We start from the raw sequence: 17,756 nt of genomic DNA, 5'->3' as shown, positions 1-17,756 counted from the left end.
TCACGAGTATTTTCAGATGTGGACAGACCTAGGACTTCACAATTAAAATGTGTTTTTAAAAACCCTTCAGTTTAAAATTAGAGTTAAAATGCTTTCAATTCTCACTTGTGTATTTAAAAAGCATCATGTAGTAGTAAAGACTTTGTCATCTCTAACATTATGCTGGCTTTACAAATTAAGCTCCGTGCACTTGTACTTTGCCTTGGTCTTTCAACTTGATATTAGGCTGGGGATGGATGTGTCCTGGCAGAAATTCAACAGGTATTGCTTTAGCAGTCGCTTGAGAATGCACTCTCGTTCTTCATCCCAGCAAACCTCTTATTGCTCTGTGTGTGGAGGGGGAGAACACAGGGAACATCCTATTCTGCTGTTTCCACTGCTTTGAGATGAAGTGCTTCCTCAAAATGCCACCTATTATAGTAAATATTCAGGCAGAAATTTAACAAATACAGTAGCTTCAACTTATTCTGCTAATGAACCTCTCTTTCCCCTTGATTCAGGCTGATGGCAGTGCAAACACTCTTGTGGCCCTCCATCTCAATGGAGGAATGATGAAGAAATGGATGGCTGTAACTCTGTCATTCTTAGCCTGGATTGAGAGAGAGTGAGAGAATTGGAATATTGCATTTCTTCCTGGCTTTGTGTTTGCTATTGCATTTCTTTGTCTGCCAATATGGAACCAAGTGGTGCCTGGTTGCCTCAGCATAGACAGACATCTTCCATTCCCTTCAAATAATAATGCAGGGTGGTTGTGAGTGAATGTGAAAATGTTTAAGAGTCATGTGCCCTCTTAGCTCTAACCAGTAGGTGGCTGCTTCCTTTGCTGTTCAGTATTCTACTTTCAGTCAAATATATCACCTCAATTTGCTTTGTTCATGAATTTAAGCAAAAGATGTAATTATTCTATTCAAGATCAACTGCCGAAATAAACTAATGGCTATTGAATAATTTGCATTTGCAGACATGCTATTAATATATTTAGATTTGGAAGACATTCATTCCTCAAATACTTGGAAGGAATGAAAGACTTGGTCCAGCTCCCTGCAATTCTCCCAGTGGCTGTTTTCACTTTATTTTATTAACACATTTCTATACTGCCCAAAACTCACTGTTGCCTGAAATGTAAGCAATTGGCTGTTAAACTAGACCTCTTTGGGGCTGACAGGGCTCTAAAACTAGTGCAGGTTACTGTAGATCACAAGTAGATGCTGTGAGGAAGTAGATCTACGACATGCTATTGGACATTCTGTTATCAGTGGATGACGGTGATGCAGTAGTGTGTTGTATAGAAATTAATCGGGGCACCTGAAACAGGTGTTTGTAGAGGCTGTAACTATTGCCATTCTGTCTGGACACATATAGACACAGAGATGGGCCTTCTCAGTTGCTGTCCCAAGATTATGGAATGTGCTCCCTATTAAGATACGATCCTCCCCATCTCTGGCAATTAAAAAAAAAAACTTATGAAAACCCATTTCTTCACCCAAACTTTTCCAGCTTTTTAAAATTTGTAGGTTTAATTTGCTGGTTGATTTTAAATTTAAATTTTAAATGTGTTTTAATTGTTTTATCTAACTGTTATCTGCCCAGAGATGAAAGTTTGGGTGGTATATAAATCTGATAAATGAAGTAGATGACATTTTGGGTGAGCCAATCATCATCAGTCCAGAAGATTTACTGTTTTTCCACCATAACAAAAATTTTTTTTACATAGCTCAAGGCCCATTTAGTTCAGTGTCCTAACTCACACAGTGGCCCATCAGGTGCCACTGGGAAGCCCACAGGCAAGAGCTGAGGGCATGCCATTTGTCCTTTTGCACTCCTGCAGCTGGTATTCAGAGGCATCTTGCCTCTGATGCTGGAGGTGGCCTATAGCCCTCAGACTAGTAGCCGTTGATACGCCTGTCCTCCATGAATTTATCCAAACTCCTCTTAAAGCCATCCAGGTTATTAGCTGTCACCACATCTTGTAGCAGATAATTCCATAAGTTGATTATGCATTGTGTGAAAAAGTACTTTTTTTTGGTTGGTCCTAAATTTCTTGGCAATCAGTTTCATAGGATGGCCCCTGATTCTAGTGATTCCCTGGAAGATAGTTTCCTATCCTTAAAGGGACTCATAGTCTAAAAAAGCCAGACAGAATGCCACCAGTAGTAAATAAACACTGAGAGGAGACTATGCTGCAGTAAACAAGGAGACCGCGTTTCTAGCAAGCAATTGGGGAGGAGGGGAGGAATGCTGCACCTGATGGAATTTCTGCACGAGTCCGACATTGAATTCTTCGACCGGAAGGATGGTTTGGATTTTTATGCCTAATAGACTGCTCAAGATTGATAATAGTGGGATGCAGTCTTTACACCTAACCTTAACAATACAGGTTCGGTGTGACTGTCTAAAATACAGTTTTACTCTTGAGACTTGAAGCCGAGTAGCCACGTGGGGCCGGGCGAGTGAAACATCTGCGCTGATGGGCGGCTCGCACCGCCTCTTCTACGGTAATTGGGAGGTGACAGTTGTTGGGTAGCGGTTCCTGCGCCGCGAGTGCGCACGCGCGCTTTCTCACTGTCTTGCTGCGGGGGAAGAGGTTTGGATTTTATAGAGGTAGTGCGCATGCGTAGACGTAAGAGGCTCGTTTAGGGTTCTCCGCGCTTAAGAGAATTTGCGTCGCCGCCGACCGAAGGCCGGAGCGACGAAAAGCGAACGCGGGAGGAACCTCCGCTGCCCGTTCAGGGTCCTAGGAAGGAGCCGGCTGCAAGGCTGAAGCAGGTGCCTGGGGCCAAAGCTTTGGAATGAGGCGGCGACGGAGGAGGTTGCTGTGAGGAACGAAGGAAGGAAGGAAAGGGAGCGACAGAAGAGAGGGGGCCGGCCGAGTGGTGGTGGAGGAGGAGGGCGCCTCATCCCCCCCTCTCCCGTCGCCGTGATGGGTAAGGCCGGGGAAGCGGGGCGCTGTCTTCTGAGGGAAGGGGGGGGGGGCGCCAGGTCAATGCTGCGAGAGACCTACGTGTTGACGTCATGAGGGGAAAAGAGGAAGGAAGCCACGCGCGGACCGGGGGTCTCGGGTGGGGGTTGGTTGGCTTTAATAGGGAACATGCCTGGGGTGAGGGTGAGGTGGCGTGTGTGTGTGTGTGTGCGTGCGTATGCATATGTGCGTGCAGGCGTTTTCTTGATGAGGAGGTCATCCCTGACTTCTGAATGGCAACATGGGAGGAAGTCATAGGGTTTGGGTACAATAACAGTGATGCTTGTAGGCTTGGCTTTTCTGAGGGAGATCATGGCGGGGGTACGGTGTTGTCTGCATTAGTGTCCTCGGTTGCAGGGGCTACATCACGTGCAGCTCAGCTGTTTCTGGAGGGGACTGCTGAAGACATCTAAACTTCCATATTGAGTCAGCGTGGTCCACCTTGCTCAGAACTGGTGTACTGGCAGCTAATTCATATACTTCAGGGAAGTTCAGTCAGGACATGATAGTGTTTTCTCTGCTGTTGATCTCCAGGATCTGCTCCTTAACTGTGTCAGATTCCTGTAGGGATAGGGGAGACAGTCTGTGGCCAAAATTAGTTACTAGTTGTGTCTGTAGGGCCTTGGTTAGGGGTTGAGGATGTCCCTGTAGGCTTAAGGTCTGTAATTGGTTGGATACTTGAAACATATCTGTAGCTTCTGTCAGACCAGTCCTGGCTCTCTTGTTGTCTGTGATATACTTACTTTCATTATAGTAAATGGGAATAGCTTGTAGATAAGGAAACCTCAATACTTCCCTTGAGAAAAATCCTGGATATATGGAATTACTGCTATGTGTGTAGTGGGAAAGGTTATTTTTACACTGTTCTGAAAACTTCAACCGGTTTTATCCCTTGGTTGACTGTATGCATTATTGGACAATTAAAAAATGCAAGTTTGCAGCAGAGTTCAATCCATTGAAATTATATTTATTTGTATTTTTAGCCAGTTTTCTACCCTAAGGTATCCAAACCGACATACAGCATTACAGACATCACAGTAAATAGTCAATTTTAAAATATCAGTATAAATAAAACAGAGCAGCAAAAAAGCAAATTGGCAATCACAGAATGTCAGAACCCTAACCAAAGGAAAAATGACTCCAGCCTAAAGGATTGAGGAAACAAAACCGTCTTAATTAAATAGAGCACCTGTAACTTGGGGACAAGGAAGTATATTGTGGGAGGGAGTTGCACAACCTGGACAGCTTCACCAAAAAGGCCCTTTCACAGGTTCCCATCAACCACAAACAAGGGTTTTTAAAAGATCTCTGGTGGTTGTGGGACATGGAACAGGACTTCCATTGATGAGCTCTGCTGGTAGATAGACTCATATGACAACTAAACATATGATCCATGTTTTGTGTTCCTTATAGTGGTTTTTAACTGCAGCATTTTGCATCAGTTTCTGAACAATTTTCAGAGGTAGTCCCACATAGAACACCTTGCAATGGAACAACCAAGATATTACAAAGACATGTGAAACAGTAGCCAGATCTGCTTTCAGAAAGGATGTAGCTGTCACACTAGCTGAAGCTATGCAAAAAACACTTCTGGCCAGAGTTGTCACCTTACCCTGTTGGCCAGGTCCAAGAGTGCTCCTAAACTACAGAGCTGATCCTTCATGGGGAGTGCAACTCCATCCAAAACTGGCTGTACCCCTAGTCCCAGATTACTTTTTCTACTGCTCAAATATACCTCTGGATTATGCTTCAGCTTTTTAGCCTACATCCAGTCCATCATATACTAGATACCAGTTCACTTCAGCAGTACCTGATGGTAAATTCAAACAACTTCCTTATGATCAGTACTGTTGCACCTGCGGCTCAGGGGATATAGAGTTTATCACCCATGTTGTTTTTTTTATTGCCAGTTTTATAAGGACACTCACACCAAATTTATTGCTCCTATTTTAGCCATTTATCCTGGTCACACAGACCAATTTTATTTGTAAATTATGCTGACCAATTTTAAACCTGTAATTTCAGATAATGTAGCAAAGTTCTGTTTCGTGGCATCAAAGTTCCGTAAAGACTGTATTAGTAATTTGAACAGTTAGTGATTTCACAAACTTTGAAATTTCCTGAATTTTCTTATTAATGCTATTAATTGTTATTGTTTGTTAATCTGGTCTGTGACCGCAATAAACTTACTACTACTAGATAACAGTTCAGAGCTGTGTTCCCTGTAACAGAGACTCACAGATGTTGTTGACTGCAACTCCCATAACCCCCAGACAAAGGCCATTGCAGCTGGGAATGCAGGGAGTTGTAGTCAACAACATCTGGGAATCCATGTTACAGGGAACACTGTTTCAGAGTCTCCACTGCTTTCCCAGAATCGGATAGAAAAGAGAGACAGGGCTGGGTGTCATCAACATAATGGTGACAGCATAGCCGAAATCTCCAGCTGGCTTCTCTCAATAAGTTTCTTGTAGATGTTAAATAGCATGTCTGACAATTTATGGGGCTTTCTAGGGTTTAATCTTGGTTGCCGCAGAGTTGAAAAGTAGACTTCCCACACTGCCTTCTAGGTATGATCCTCTAAGAAGAACTGAAGCCAGCACAAAACAGAGCAGAGGAAGATGGCCAGTTAGATGGCCCAGATAAATGCCATGGCCAACGGCATTGAAAGAAGGGTCCAGCAAGAACCAACATGGATGTACTTCCTTTGTTTTTTTATGTCTGCTTAGTTGATTTTAGATCCTGCTCAGGTTGAATCGGAAGGCCCCATTCTGAATGTACGTGCATACAAACTGCCTTGATACTGCTACCAGCTTTCCATTATGCCCACTATATCTGTTTTCATTAGCAACCAAGCACGCCAGCTCGCTCATTTTGACTTGGAGGCTTCTGGCATCGGTATATAAACAGCTATACACAGAGTCTCTTACCTGGTGTTGGCGTGTGCTATCTCCCTTACCATCACTTGACCTTTTTGACCAGCTGTGATGTGATTCTTTCTGCTCTGCTCCTGGTTCTACTCTGTCCCCTACTCATTTATCTGAAACATTTTCACCTTCACACCTTAGTGGATTTTGCTTGCCGAACCAGATACCACCCAGTTCCTGTTGGTAATCACCCAGGTGTAATTTTAAAAGCTGCTCTGTATCCTCTTTAATTTTAAGTGTCAGCAATCTGGTTCCCTCTTGGTTCAAGTGGATCCTGTACTTTTTGTTCAGATTCCACTTGCCCCAAAATGTATCCCAGTGCATACAAAATCTAAACCCCTCCTCCCTGCACCACCTTTTCATCCAGGCATTGAGAGCCTTCAGTTCTGCATGTCTCATTGGCACTGTGCATGGGATAGGGAGCGCTTCAGAGAATTCTACCCTTGGGGTCCTGGACTTCAATATGCTACCTTATATGAAACATCAGAATCTTAGTCAGAGAGAAGAAAACAAACACAAAAGTCCTCTGAACGGACTGGGAGATTTCTTAATAAGGGGACTATAGGGGAAATCCGAGAATCTCTATTTTAAAATATAGTATAATAAAACATGGGCTATTGATCTGACTGTTCTACATGGGCATAACTGATCCACCTTCTTAAACCTGCCCTCCAGAATCACTGACAGAAGAGCATTGAAACATGCCAGCAAGAACATTCTTCTAAACCTAGGCTCTCAAGATAGAACTTATTTGTAACAGCTTAACTCTGTTTGAGGGCTAACTTGGCTCACTCATAACCCATCTGTCCAGAGAACATTATTCCAAAAGCCTTTTGGATGATCCACAAGGTCATCCTGGACATTTTGGACAGTGGTGCTCTTACCCCTGGACTTCGGGTCCAAAGTCCAGGGCCTCCACACCCCCTGTGGGCCCCCAAATCCTTTAGTCTATCTTGGGTGGTGTGGTCACTGCTGGCCCTCACTGTGTGTGCAGCCGAGTGTGATTGTGACCTGTGTCGGGGGTGGGGGTGGGGGTGGGAGAAATATGTAGGATGGGAATATGTTGTGTTGAAATGTTTTTGCTAGTGCATATTTGCTTAAATATACCTGTTTTATATTCATATTCTTGTGAGTTCAGTATCTGTTTGTGCCCTCAAGAACCCATGTGTTAAAAATACTGCATGTGTCATTGTGTGTGTGTGTGTGTGTGTGTGTGTGTGTGTGTGTGTAGGTAGGTAGGGGATGATGCTGAACTTGGGGGGGGGGGAGCAGCTCCAAAGGCCTTCAGGTCCAGGCTCCAAAATTACCTAGGTGCACCTCTGCTTCTGGAATAATGCATTAAAAAAATTGAATTTTGAACAGAATTATAAATATTTTGTTTGGTGAAAACCAAACACTGCCTTCCAGAGTAAGAGCCCCATCCCGATTGTCATGCATAGTGTGGAAAAACAAACGGGGTGCACGCACAACGAACCAAAAAGCCAAAAATAACATTCACACTACTGGTAATCCAAAAAAAGAATTATTGTAAAGCTGCAAAATGAAGTTGTACCCAGTAACAAAAGTACACATTCCATCTGTCTGCAGAGTGAAGTTGCTGTATTGAAACCCATGTAAAATGTGACAAACACAGTAACATGTAACAATCTAAGTGAACCAGCTTATAGAGACCTGATCAACAAAATTGATAAATGGTTGTATATGGCAACATGGAAACATAAAAAACAATGACAAATTCTGTAAGCAAACTGACATGTACTGCAACAATGTTTACAATGTGCATAAATAAACCTCAAAATTGCAAAGAAACAAATCCTGTAAGGAGCATACATGTAAAAATACTGTTGCCTCTATTTGCAAAAGTAAACCTTTGAATTACAGAGAGCAAGTCCTCCAGAACAAAACTTATTGTAATTCCAATCCTCAATTGAACAATAGCTTATTGGTAATTCCAATCCTCAGTTAAGCAGTAGTCTATTCTGATTCCAGTCCTCAGTTGAGCAGTGGCATACTCTTAACAGTTCCAGAAAGCAATTGCAAGTTATGTTGAAAACTATTCATGTACGGGAACATATGTCTTAGAGCTGCAAACAAGATCCTAGGAACATAGGAAACTGCCATATACTGAGTCAGACCATTGGTCTATCTAGCTTAGTATTGTCTTCACAGACTGGCAGCAGCTTCTCCAAGGTTGCAGGCAGGAATCTCTCTCAGCCCTATCTTGGAGAAGCCAGGGAGATAACTTGAAACCTTCTGCCCTTCCCAGAGCGGCTTCATCCCCTGAGGGGAATATCTTGCAGTGCTCACACATCAAGTCTCCCATCCATATGCAACCAGGGCAGACCCTGCTTAGCTATGGGGACAAGTCATGCTTGCTACCACAAGACCAGCTCTCCTAATAGGCTGACCCAGGATTTTATTAAGCCCATTTCAGAAACCTTCCTTCTTCAGAGGAATCCAATATTGTGGTTAATGGGTCCTTGTGAATGGAGGCGGCGCGGCCGAGGAGGTGGCAGAGCCATGGCCGAGGCCTGGCCGTGCCGCCGCTTACCCGGCTTCTTCGGGGCGGCTGCTTCTGGCCACCCAGGATGGCCGCCGGACGAGGCGGCAGACAAAACAATGCGGCGGTGGGCCCAGGCAGCGGTGGGCCAGGTCGGAGCCGCGGTGGGTGGCGGGCCCAGCCGGAGCCGCTGGCGGCGGTAGGTGGCGGGCCCGGCCGGAGCCGCGGGCGGCGGTGAGTGGCGGGCCCGGCCGGAGCCCCGGGCGCCGGGGGGGGGGTGGCGGGAGAGGGAATGGCGGCGAACGTCTGGAGCGCAGAGCTCCACTAGCGCCCGTTAACCAATGGGCTGCAAAACCACTAGTATACATATAAATCATCATGGAGGCAGCATTCCCTCCTATGTTCTCCAGTATTCTGTGGGAATAAAGTATACATTTACTGATCCTTCAGACTGATCCCTTAGATGAATAGCCATATTAAGCCATATTAAGACACAATCCACCCCAACAGACACAAAATAATTCAAACCTGGTTATTCCTTCTGAATGAGCCCAACCAACAAATCTTCATGGAGGCAGCATTCCCTCCTATAGTTCTGATCTCCAAACCCCCAGATCCTAAAGATATATGGGCTAACGCAAATGAAAGTGCTGCATGGCCAGGTGAAACTGCTATCATCAATTCTTAAAGGGTGCAAGTTTAAGTATTTTTGCATCAGCTGTATGGGCTTCACATACTCCACAGAATCATGACAAAGCAATTGCATTAACACAGCAACTCTATACTTCAACACATTTGAGCACTGCTTCCAGTAATTCAAACCATCACATGCCATACTGTGCTTAAATGTTCATCCCAACGAGAACCTCATCCTCAGTCGTACATGCTGCCCTTAAAAATGCATAAACAGACCTCAAGATAAGGAACAATCCCATATTCCCGTGCTTGCATATCTAAATTCTCTTAATGAATGAGCTCAAACACCTGTTCTAAAATATACAAGCTAACAGCAATGTATTCAGAAAATGTATGACGAGGAACTTTAAATCTCAAGGGTAACTCCCAGCTGACATCGACATGGAAAATGTCATGACAGTTCTTGTTACTATGTCAGTATGGCTTACATAAGCACCATATACATGATTGCGTGAAATACTGTAAATACATGGCCCACTTCAAGCCATATTCAATAATTATTTGGACTCTAGAAACTCTGTGCATTTATAATTGATATAGGGTAAGTTACTTTAAATAAAGCTGGATGTAAAAGCTGACCTTGAACAGGGTGCAAACCCACTAGATGATATGGTCCACATGGCAAAAAATAATACCTACAAAAAAACAGACATGTTGCATAGAGAATTGAGCCCAAGAGGTATGATCGTGTTAAGTCTATAAATGAAGGTGGATTCCATTCGCAACAACACCTGTTCAATATTCTCATGTCCAAATCTTTTAGGTCTATATTTATATATAACACTGAACCTAATGTCTTCTGGTGCATATTTGCATAAATATACTTGTTTTATAGTCATATTCTTGTGAGTTCAGTATCTGTTTGTGCCCTCAAGAACCCATGTGTTAAAAATACTGTGTGTGTCATTGTGTGTGTGTGTGTGTGTAGGTAGGGGATGATGCTGGTGTGTGGGGGGGCTCCAAAGGCCTTCACATCCAGGCTCCAAAATTACCTAGGTACACCTCTGCTCCTGGAATAATCCTCTCTGGACAGATAAGTTAAAAAATTGAATTTTTTGAACAGAATTACAAACATTTTGTTTGGTGAAAACCAAACACTGCCTTCCAGAGTAAGAGCCCCATCCCGATTGTCAAGCATCATGGATTGGGGCTGTTTTGCTGCATAAGGACCTGGACAGCTTGCCACCATTGATGAAACCATGAATTCAACTGCATATCAGAGAATTAGAGGTCAATGTCAAGTCATCTGTCCATGAGCTGAAGCTGAGGCAAAAGTGAGTCATGCAGCAAGACAATGACCCTAAACCTTCAAGTAAGTCTACCACAGAATGGCTGAAGAACGAGAATTCATGTTTTGGAATGGCCAAGTCAGAGTCCCAACCTAAACCTTTCTGAAATGTTGTGCAAGACCTGAAGCAAGCTGTTTATTCAAAAGGTAAAGGTAAAGTGTGCTGTCAAGTCAGTTTTGACTCCTGGCAGCCACAGAGCCCTGTGGTTTTCTTTGGTAGAATATGGGAGGGGTTGACCATTGTCTCCTACCGTGCAGTATGAGATGATGCCTTTCAGCATCTTCCTATATCGCTGCTGCCTGATATAGTACCAGTGGGGATTCGAATCGGCAACCTTCTGCTTGTTAGTCAAGCATTTCACTGCTGTGCCACTTAAGGTGACATTCAAGGAAGCCCTCAAATGTCACTGAGCTGAAACAGTTTTGTATGGAAGAATGGGCCCAGATTCCTCCAAGCTGATGTGAGAGACTGATCACCAGTTATAGGAAATGTGTAGCTGCAGTTATTTCTACTCAAGGAGGTGCCACCAGTTATTGTGAAGGGTTTACATACCTTTTCACACAAGGACGTTTGTTGTTGACTCTTTCTGCTGAGCAAATAGTCAAAATATATCCTTCTTGTCCGAGTTACTTGTTCATTGGGTTGCCTTTCTCTCTTATTAGGGTTTAGCTTAGGATCTAACCATGTTTTGAATAAGAGTTGTGCTAACGTACAGAGCATCTTTGTGGATTCACAAACTTTGAGCCCTTTCTCACAACTGAAGAGCATACCTCCCCTGCAGACTACTGGTTTTCTGTGTCTAGGCACATTCAGCTGCCTCCTCTAGCAGCACAGAGAGTTGGCAGCCAGGACGTGTTGTCCTGGCCCCTGGAAATCCCGTAATGCGCCATGCAAGTGCATGGTGCATTCTGGGTATCCCCCGGTGCTGGGTGGGAGCCGGTGCTGGCAGATGATTGAATAAAATGGGGCTAAAGGAGTGTTCTCTCCCTTAACCCCTTTTAATAGGCTGGCTGCATTAGTGGGTTTGTCTCTGAAGCGCTGCTGGGATCTGGTGCAATCCCGGCAGTTCTTATGATAAGCCAAGACCCTCAGCCCAGTTTTGGCTGATCGTAAGGACAGCCTCTTTTTCTCAGCACATTAAGGGCCACCCTTGCTGCCTCCCCTGCCCCCTGTATTGCTCACCCTCCTCTACTGCTCTTACCCCAATTCCGTGTTGGCAGACACCACAGTGCTCACCCCCAACTCTGTGCTGCAGCGGGAATCGGACAAAACAAACAAAAACCACCTGTGGGTGAGGGGGAAGAAGCAGTGAGTGAAGGGAGTGAGAAGAACCCTGTGAGCAAGCTGGAGAAAAAGTGGTGAGCAACGGGCGGTGAACAGTGAGCCAAGTGGTGTGTGTGTGGGGGGGGGGGGATAAGGGGCAAGGGAAGGGAAGGCGGGGTTCTCCGGAGTTTGCACCCAGGCCTCTTTCAACCTGGTTATGCTACTGTGAAATATTACTGAAGTAAAAGTCACAGTATTGAGGGCTGGGAGTTGTTTTGGATTGCTGAAATTGTTCACCTTGAAATATGGAATTGGGATGCCAAAAGTGAGAATTGTGGCTATAAACACCACTGCAACAAAGTTCTTCATTTAACTTGCACCTTCATTCTGCAGTTTTCATGCCATCCCCATTTGTCTTAACTTAGTGCAGTCAATCACATTTAAATTTAAGCGCTATTTCTGGGAAGCTGTATTAAGTGCTCAGGGAAGTCTGCCATATCAACATTTTGGATGCTTACTCATTTAAGCTTGTGTGTGTTCTATATAAGGATATGGCTTCCAAGCCTTTTGATGATATCTATCGTAGTTCCTTGTTAAGAACTAATTAATGAATGTGCTGTGAATCAAGCAATCGAAATATTTAATCTATGAGAACTTGGGTATGGTTAAAGGATTCATATACTTGAAACTGTAGTTGGTAACCTAATTGTAGCCTAGTGAACTTATTCTGAATTGTGTGAACTGATACAGTGTAGTAAGTGAACATTTCACAGCAGAAACTATTCGGATCTTATTTCTGTGGTGAAATTGTGCAGAACTAGTTTGCCTTAGGCAACCTATTTCTCAGATGCCACTCCTATCTGTCATATGGAGGTAATGATTTGAAGTTACTTGATTTTTATTTTTTAGACAAAACATTTTTTTAGACAAAATATTTTAAACGTAACTGCTAATACACAAATAAATGACCAGAAAAAAAAGAGATGTGCTTCTAGATGGGAATAAATACAGTACAGTAGTTTTAGTAGATAAACAACAAACAATGATCTTCTCAGGTTCAACTCTCTCAAAATTGTTTTAAACCAGTCAATCTATTTCAGCTATCTTCAGAGCTCTCATAAACTACTCTAACATACGAAGCAACTCTTTAGATTTCCATTGTTTAACATTTATAATCTTTGCAGCTACCAGCAGATTTTCAATAAACATTGTGTGCTTAGCTTTGTCCTTTAGAAAGCTTTACACTATCACAAATGAACCAAATTACAGTGTGTATTTTATTACTTGATACATAACATTTTTCCAAACTTCATGAGCAGCAGAACATTCCCACCACATTTTCATGGAACCTACATCTACTGCTTGACAGTTTTAGCAATTGATACTACTAATATCATAGGTTCTGTTCACTTTGTGGAGCAAAATTCTTCTTAAAATCTTGGTTTGATACAGGTTTGCTCTCCTTAATTGTAGTTTATCAAGTATATCAGAGTTTGTATGTAATGTAGAACTCTGTTTGAAACGAAAAAGAAACATTTTTTCCTCCCCTGTACTTGCTAATGAAAGAGCAGGGATGGGGGAGTGAATGAGCCTGTGGCTGGCAGAGGTTCATGCACATAATAGGAAGCCATGGTTTCCTGTTACATATGCACAGGACCTCTGTCTTCCATCCTCCAGCCTTGCATTTTCACTTAGCTTAGCTAATGTAATTCTCTACCAATCTGTAGGGATGTGCGAAACGATTTGGGTTCAAAACAATTTGTACCCGAATCTGGCCGATTTGGGTGATTTGTAGACAAAACAAATCGCCCATGTTGTCCAGATTCGGGTACAAAACAAATCACCCCAGATTCAGACCTGAAAAATTTGGCGATTTAGATCTCCATTTTGTGGCCAAAGTGGGTTGGGTGGTAGTGCCCAATGGGTAGAAGTTACCACCCAAATTTCAAAGAAATTGGGCAAAGGGGTGATTTTAAAATGATTTTTGAAGTTTACGCATCTTTAAGCTTTTTCCTATAGGGAATAATGGGGATTTCAGCAGCCCCATCACTCCACTTGCAGGGCACCAAGGTAGCCCAGAGCGGGGTGAGGTGTAGTACACATAGGGTGCCAACCACCCCCATAACGACAAGCCCATGGGGCATGGGGTTTTGTTGTTCCTGAGGTGTCCCTCTGAGAATAGATTTTCTGGTAGGAAATGAGAGTGGATTCAATGACAAACATTGAATCCACTCTCATTTGGGGTGGTTGGCACCCTATGTGCACTACACCACCATGCATGGGTCTGCAAAGAGAGGGGTTGTGAGGGAGGAAAGAGACCCTTCAGGAGGAGGCTGCCACTCTGCGAATTAGATGAAGAAACAAGATGAACAAGATCTGTTAACTCAGGAAGGGGGAGAGAGAAAGAGAAGGGAGGGGAAGAAAGACAGAGAGGAAGAGCGAGCGGAGAGGCAGAGAGAAAGAAGGAAAGGTGAGGGACAGGCCTGAGCCTGTCAGCAGCCTGAGGGGAACCAAGTGGCCATGGCAGCAGTGGCAAGGAAGGGGCTGATCAACTATTGCGGAGGAGCAGGAGCGGGGCTTGAGTGAGGGTGGGGAGGTCTCTGGGGTTAGTGGGCTGCAGCTTGGCCATTCGGTGCCAGCAATGCTGTAGCCATGACCATGAGGTATGAGGGGGATGGAGGAGCAACCAAGAGGGGAATGGGGGGGATGGAAGCAATGGGATGGAGGAGCAGGAGCGCAGCTCAGGTGAGGGTGGAGAGAACTCTGAGGTGAGAGGAACAATCAAGTACTAGCGCGCGCAGATGCTCTACATGGGCTAAGCTAGTATTATGATTTTTTTTTAAAAAAAGATTTATATAAATGGACTTCACTGCTTCACCTAAAAAAGTTCCATCCCATTCAGATACCGTGACTGTTCACCCCATTTCAACATAGCTTACATTTTGTAGATATTAGAATGCACTGCAGTAGTTTAGCCTGGAGGTTACCAACTGATGCGCCACTGTTCTGAGGTCATTATCTTCAAGGAATAGGTGGAGCAGTCGTATCTGCTGTAGCTGGGGAAAAGCGCTACTGGCCATAGTCTCAACCTGAGGCACCAGGATGGGACCAGGATACAGGAGCTCTCCCAGACTACATACCTATTCTTTCTGGGGGAGTGTAACCCCATCCAGAACAATAGATTCTGTTCCATCCTTCAGATTAACGGCCTCCCACAATGAGCACCTCTGTCTTGCTTGGATTCAGCTTCATCCCTCACTCAGCCTGTTACTTTATTATCCCTCATCCATTCTGTAGGCAGGCATTTAGGGAGATAATGCCATTCCCTCATAATGATGACATGTAGAGAGTAGTAGTTTATTTTCAGTCACTGACCAGAAAAATACAGATAAATAAAATTCATAAAGACATTAAAAAGGGAAAGAAAAAATTCAACTCAGATTATAACAACGGTCTTCAGTAGATAGTAGTATTTGACCATTCCACTACATAAAATGGTCTTATGAATTCTGCTAGCAATTAGGAAATCTTGTCATCATGGTCGAATACCATAAAAAATAAGAAATCTTGTCATCAAGGTCAGATAAAAGATGGCATATATAAAAACCATCAGAATAGCCTGGAAGATTTGATAAATATGGAGTAATATACACACTGCAGCAGTCCCTGTAAAAGCTACAATATAATAACACATGCACTGTTTTGATAGCCCTTGAGTCGCAGGGGCAGAATCTCAGACATGGGCGTTTTTCAGATTACATGCTGCAACAGTTTCGCACTGTGTCTGTTAAGCACCCCTCTGTATTTCTTCTGTTGTGACATCATGGTCGCTGTGCTGTCACCAAGGTGCCATCCATATTTCCATTGCCTTGATTTGAGTTTTACTGATGCGTTTTTGCCCTATCCTCTATAATAAAGAGCTAAAGTGTGATCCCGTGTCCCTGCCCGTGTCTTTCTTGGCTGTTCTGGGCATGCGCGGAGCGCATGCTGAGAACGTCCGAGAAAGATACGGCTGCAGGGACACGGCGGCCATGTTGAGGGAGCAGCGGGCCAAGAAGGAACTACGGGGAGGGAGAACCTGGGATCGGGGAGGACAGAGGTGGCGGCGGGTACGGCTGAGCAGTCGCGAGACTGGGCCTGCTGGTGGCGGGGGAACTGAGCCCGCTGGCGGTGGTGGCCGCTGCAGGGTAACTGGGGCCAATGGCGGTGGTGGGGAGAGGACTGGGCCCGGCCCGCTGGCGGCGGACTGGGCCCACTGGCGGCAGCGGCCACACTCGGCCCCGCCAGAGACGGAGGGAATGGGAGGCGAAGCCGGGCGGGGGAAAGAGGACCGGCGGGGTGACGATGGGCGGCGGCGTGGGAGGAGGAAGTGGGCGGTGGGGAGAGAGGGAACCCACCACGGCCTGCCATGGAGGTCCCGGGAGCAGGCAACGGCCGGAGGAGCTAAAAGCGCACCCAAAAGGAGGAGGCGCAGCAGGCAGACTGCGGGCGGCTCTGAGAGAGAGCTACTCCCGGGCGGGCTTCTCCTCCTCCTAGTGCCGACCACAGAGAGAAAAACGGCGGGCGCAGAACAGACTACGGAGAAGGCAGAGACGGCAGCAGGGGGATTGGGAGGACTGAGGGAGGAAGGCAGAGAGAGAGAGAGAAGTGAGGGAGGGAGGGAGACAGGACAATAGAAAGAAGGAAAGAAGGAAGGAGAGAAAAGAGAGAGAAGGGAGGGAAAAGGACAAAAGAAACAAGGAGGGAGGGAGGAAAAGAAAGAAAGAGAGAAGTAATGAAGGAAGGAAGAAGAAAGAAAAAGGAGAAAGGAGTGAGTGAGAAGGACAAAAAAAACAGAAGAGAGGGAGGAGCAGCCAGCCCCAAAGAGCGAGCCCATTAAAGAAAGAAAAGAGGAAAAGAGAAAGAAAACAGAAAGATGGGAGTGAGAAGAGGTGGAAGAAAGGAAGGAAATGAGGGAGAGGGAGAGAGAAGAAAGTAAGGAAAGGAAAGAGTGGAAGAGGGAGAGAAAAGGAATGAATGAAAGAGAGAGAGAGAGAAAGAAAAAAAAGGAAAGGAGGGCAAGAGAGAGGGAGAAGGAATAAAGGAAACAACAACAACAAAAAAGGTACTAGCGCCCATTATTTTAACGGGCTTAAAAATACTAGTAACGTTATAAAACTGTTGCAGGAAAGTGCTGTTTTTCCATTATACGGAGGCTTGCCCTGTGTTTGATGCGTTGCAGTGCAGTGTGGTCTGGATTTGATTATTTTTACAGCCCCTTTCCACCCATTCCTGAAATAATGTTGTTGCTCATGTAAAACTTCTTTTTTTTAAAGAAAATTCAATGCAAGTTCTTGTGCAAGGCTGCAACACACCATGGTGCAAGGGTGCAACTCGTTTCTCATCTGCTTTCGGCATTTGATTTCAATCATTCATGTTTTTCATGAAGACATTTTTAGTGGACACATTCACGCTGTGGATTTGCTGGCTCATTCAGCAGATCGAAAAATATATTTTTCTTAATATATTGTCGCCTCTCAGTTTTCATTTCTGAGTTCGGCCCTAGATTTTGGTCACCTTGGTCTCTAGAATTTGATATGTAAAGCCGATTTCTTTTTCTTTTAAAAAAATATATCTAATGTATTTCCACACCGTTTCATTTCCTCTTTTGTCCTTGGCTTTTGATCCCATTGGTCTCATGCCCCACATGTTTGGTGCCTCTGTTTGCGCAAAGGAGAAAGTTGTTATACCTTTGCATGAAAGCAACATGAAATGTTTGTTTTTTTAAAGAGTTTGTCCTGTCAGCGGTTCCCCATCCACTCCACAACCCTATTGGCTGGCAATGGAGGAGGAAGAGGGGGCAGTGATTGTGATCCAGGTGGAATATGGACACCTCCTGCCTGGAAAATCCACTACAGTGGCGGGTAATACAGACAGCTAAAAACCTGGCACATTGCACAGAAATCTGCATCAAAGACCCCGCACTCGCGGTTTCAGATCACTGCCTAATTCCGCTGTACTCTGCAGCACTTTAACCATTGCAAATCTCGTAGTTCGGAAAACACCATGGAGAGAGAGAAAGAGAGGTTTGGGTGTCATTAGCATATTGATAGCACCCAGCACTAAATTACCTGATGACCTCA

At 44.6% G+C, this 17,756-nt stretch overlaps 1 protein-coding gene and 1 long non-coding RNA gene across 2 annotated transcripts in view; one reads left to right on the top strand and one right to left on the bottom strand.

Moving 5' to 3' along the window:
* Positions 1-92: 92 nt before the first annotated feature.
* LOC128332062 (uncharacterized) lies at positions 93-2,665 on the bottom strand. The gene is made up of 2 exons (XR_008310540.1): positions 2,245-2,665; positions 93-589 (listed from the first exon to the last, which is right to left on the bottom strand). It is a non-coding gene; the product is annotated as an uncharacterized LOC128332062 (long non-coding RNA).
* Positions 2,584-17,756, top strand: part of MAP3K3 (mitogen-activated protein kinase kinase kinase 3) — an 85,444-nt gene continuing 70,271 nt past the window's right edge. The window contains exon 1 of the mRNA XM_053266300.1: positions 2,584-2,924. Coding sequence (XP_053122275.1) covers positions 2,921-2,924 — 4 coding nt within the window. The 5' untranslated portion in view covers positions 2,584-2,920. The remainder of the gene's footprint in view (positions 2,925-17,756) is intronic.

Source organism: Hemicordylus capensis, chromosome 6 (assembly GCF_027244095.1).
Source record: "Hemicordylus capensis ecotype Gifberg chromosome 6, rHemCap1.1.pri, whole genome shotgun sequence".
Classification (NCBI taxonomy): domain Eukaryota; kingdom Metazoa; phylum Chordata; class Lepidosauria; order Squamata; family Cordylidae; genus Hemicordylus; species Hemicordylus capensis.
Note: the sequence above shows the minus strand (reverse complement) of the source record. Positions and strands in the feature narration are given on the sequence as shown.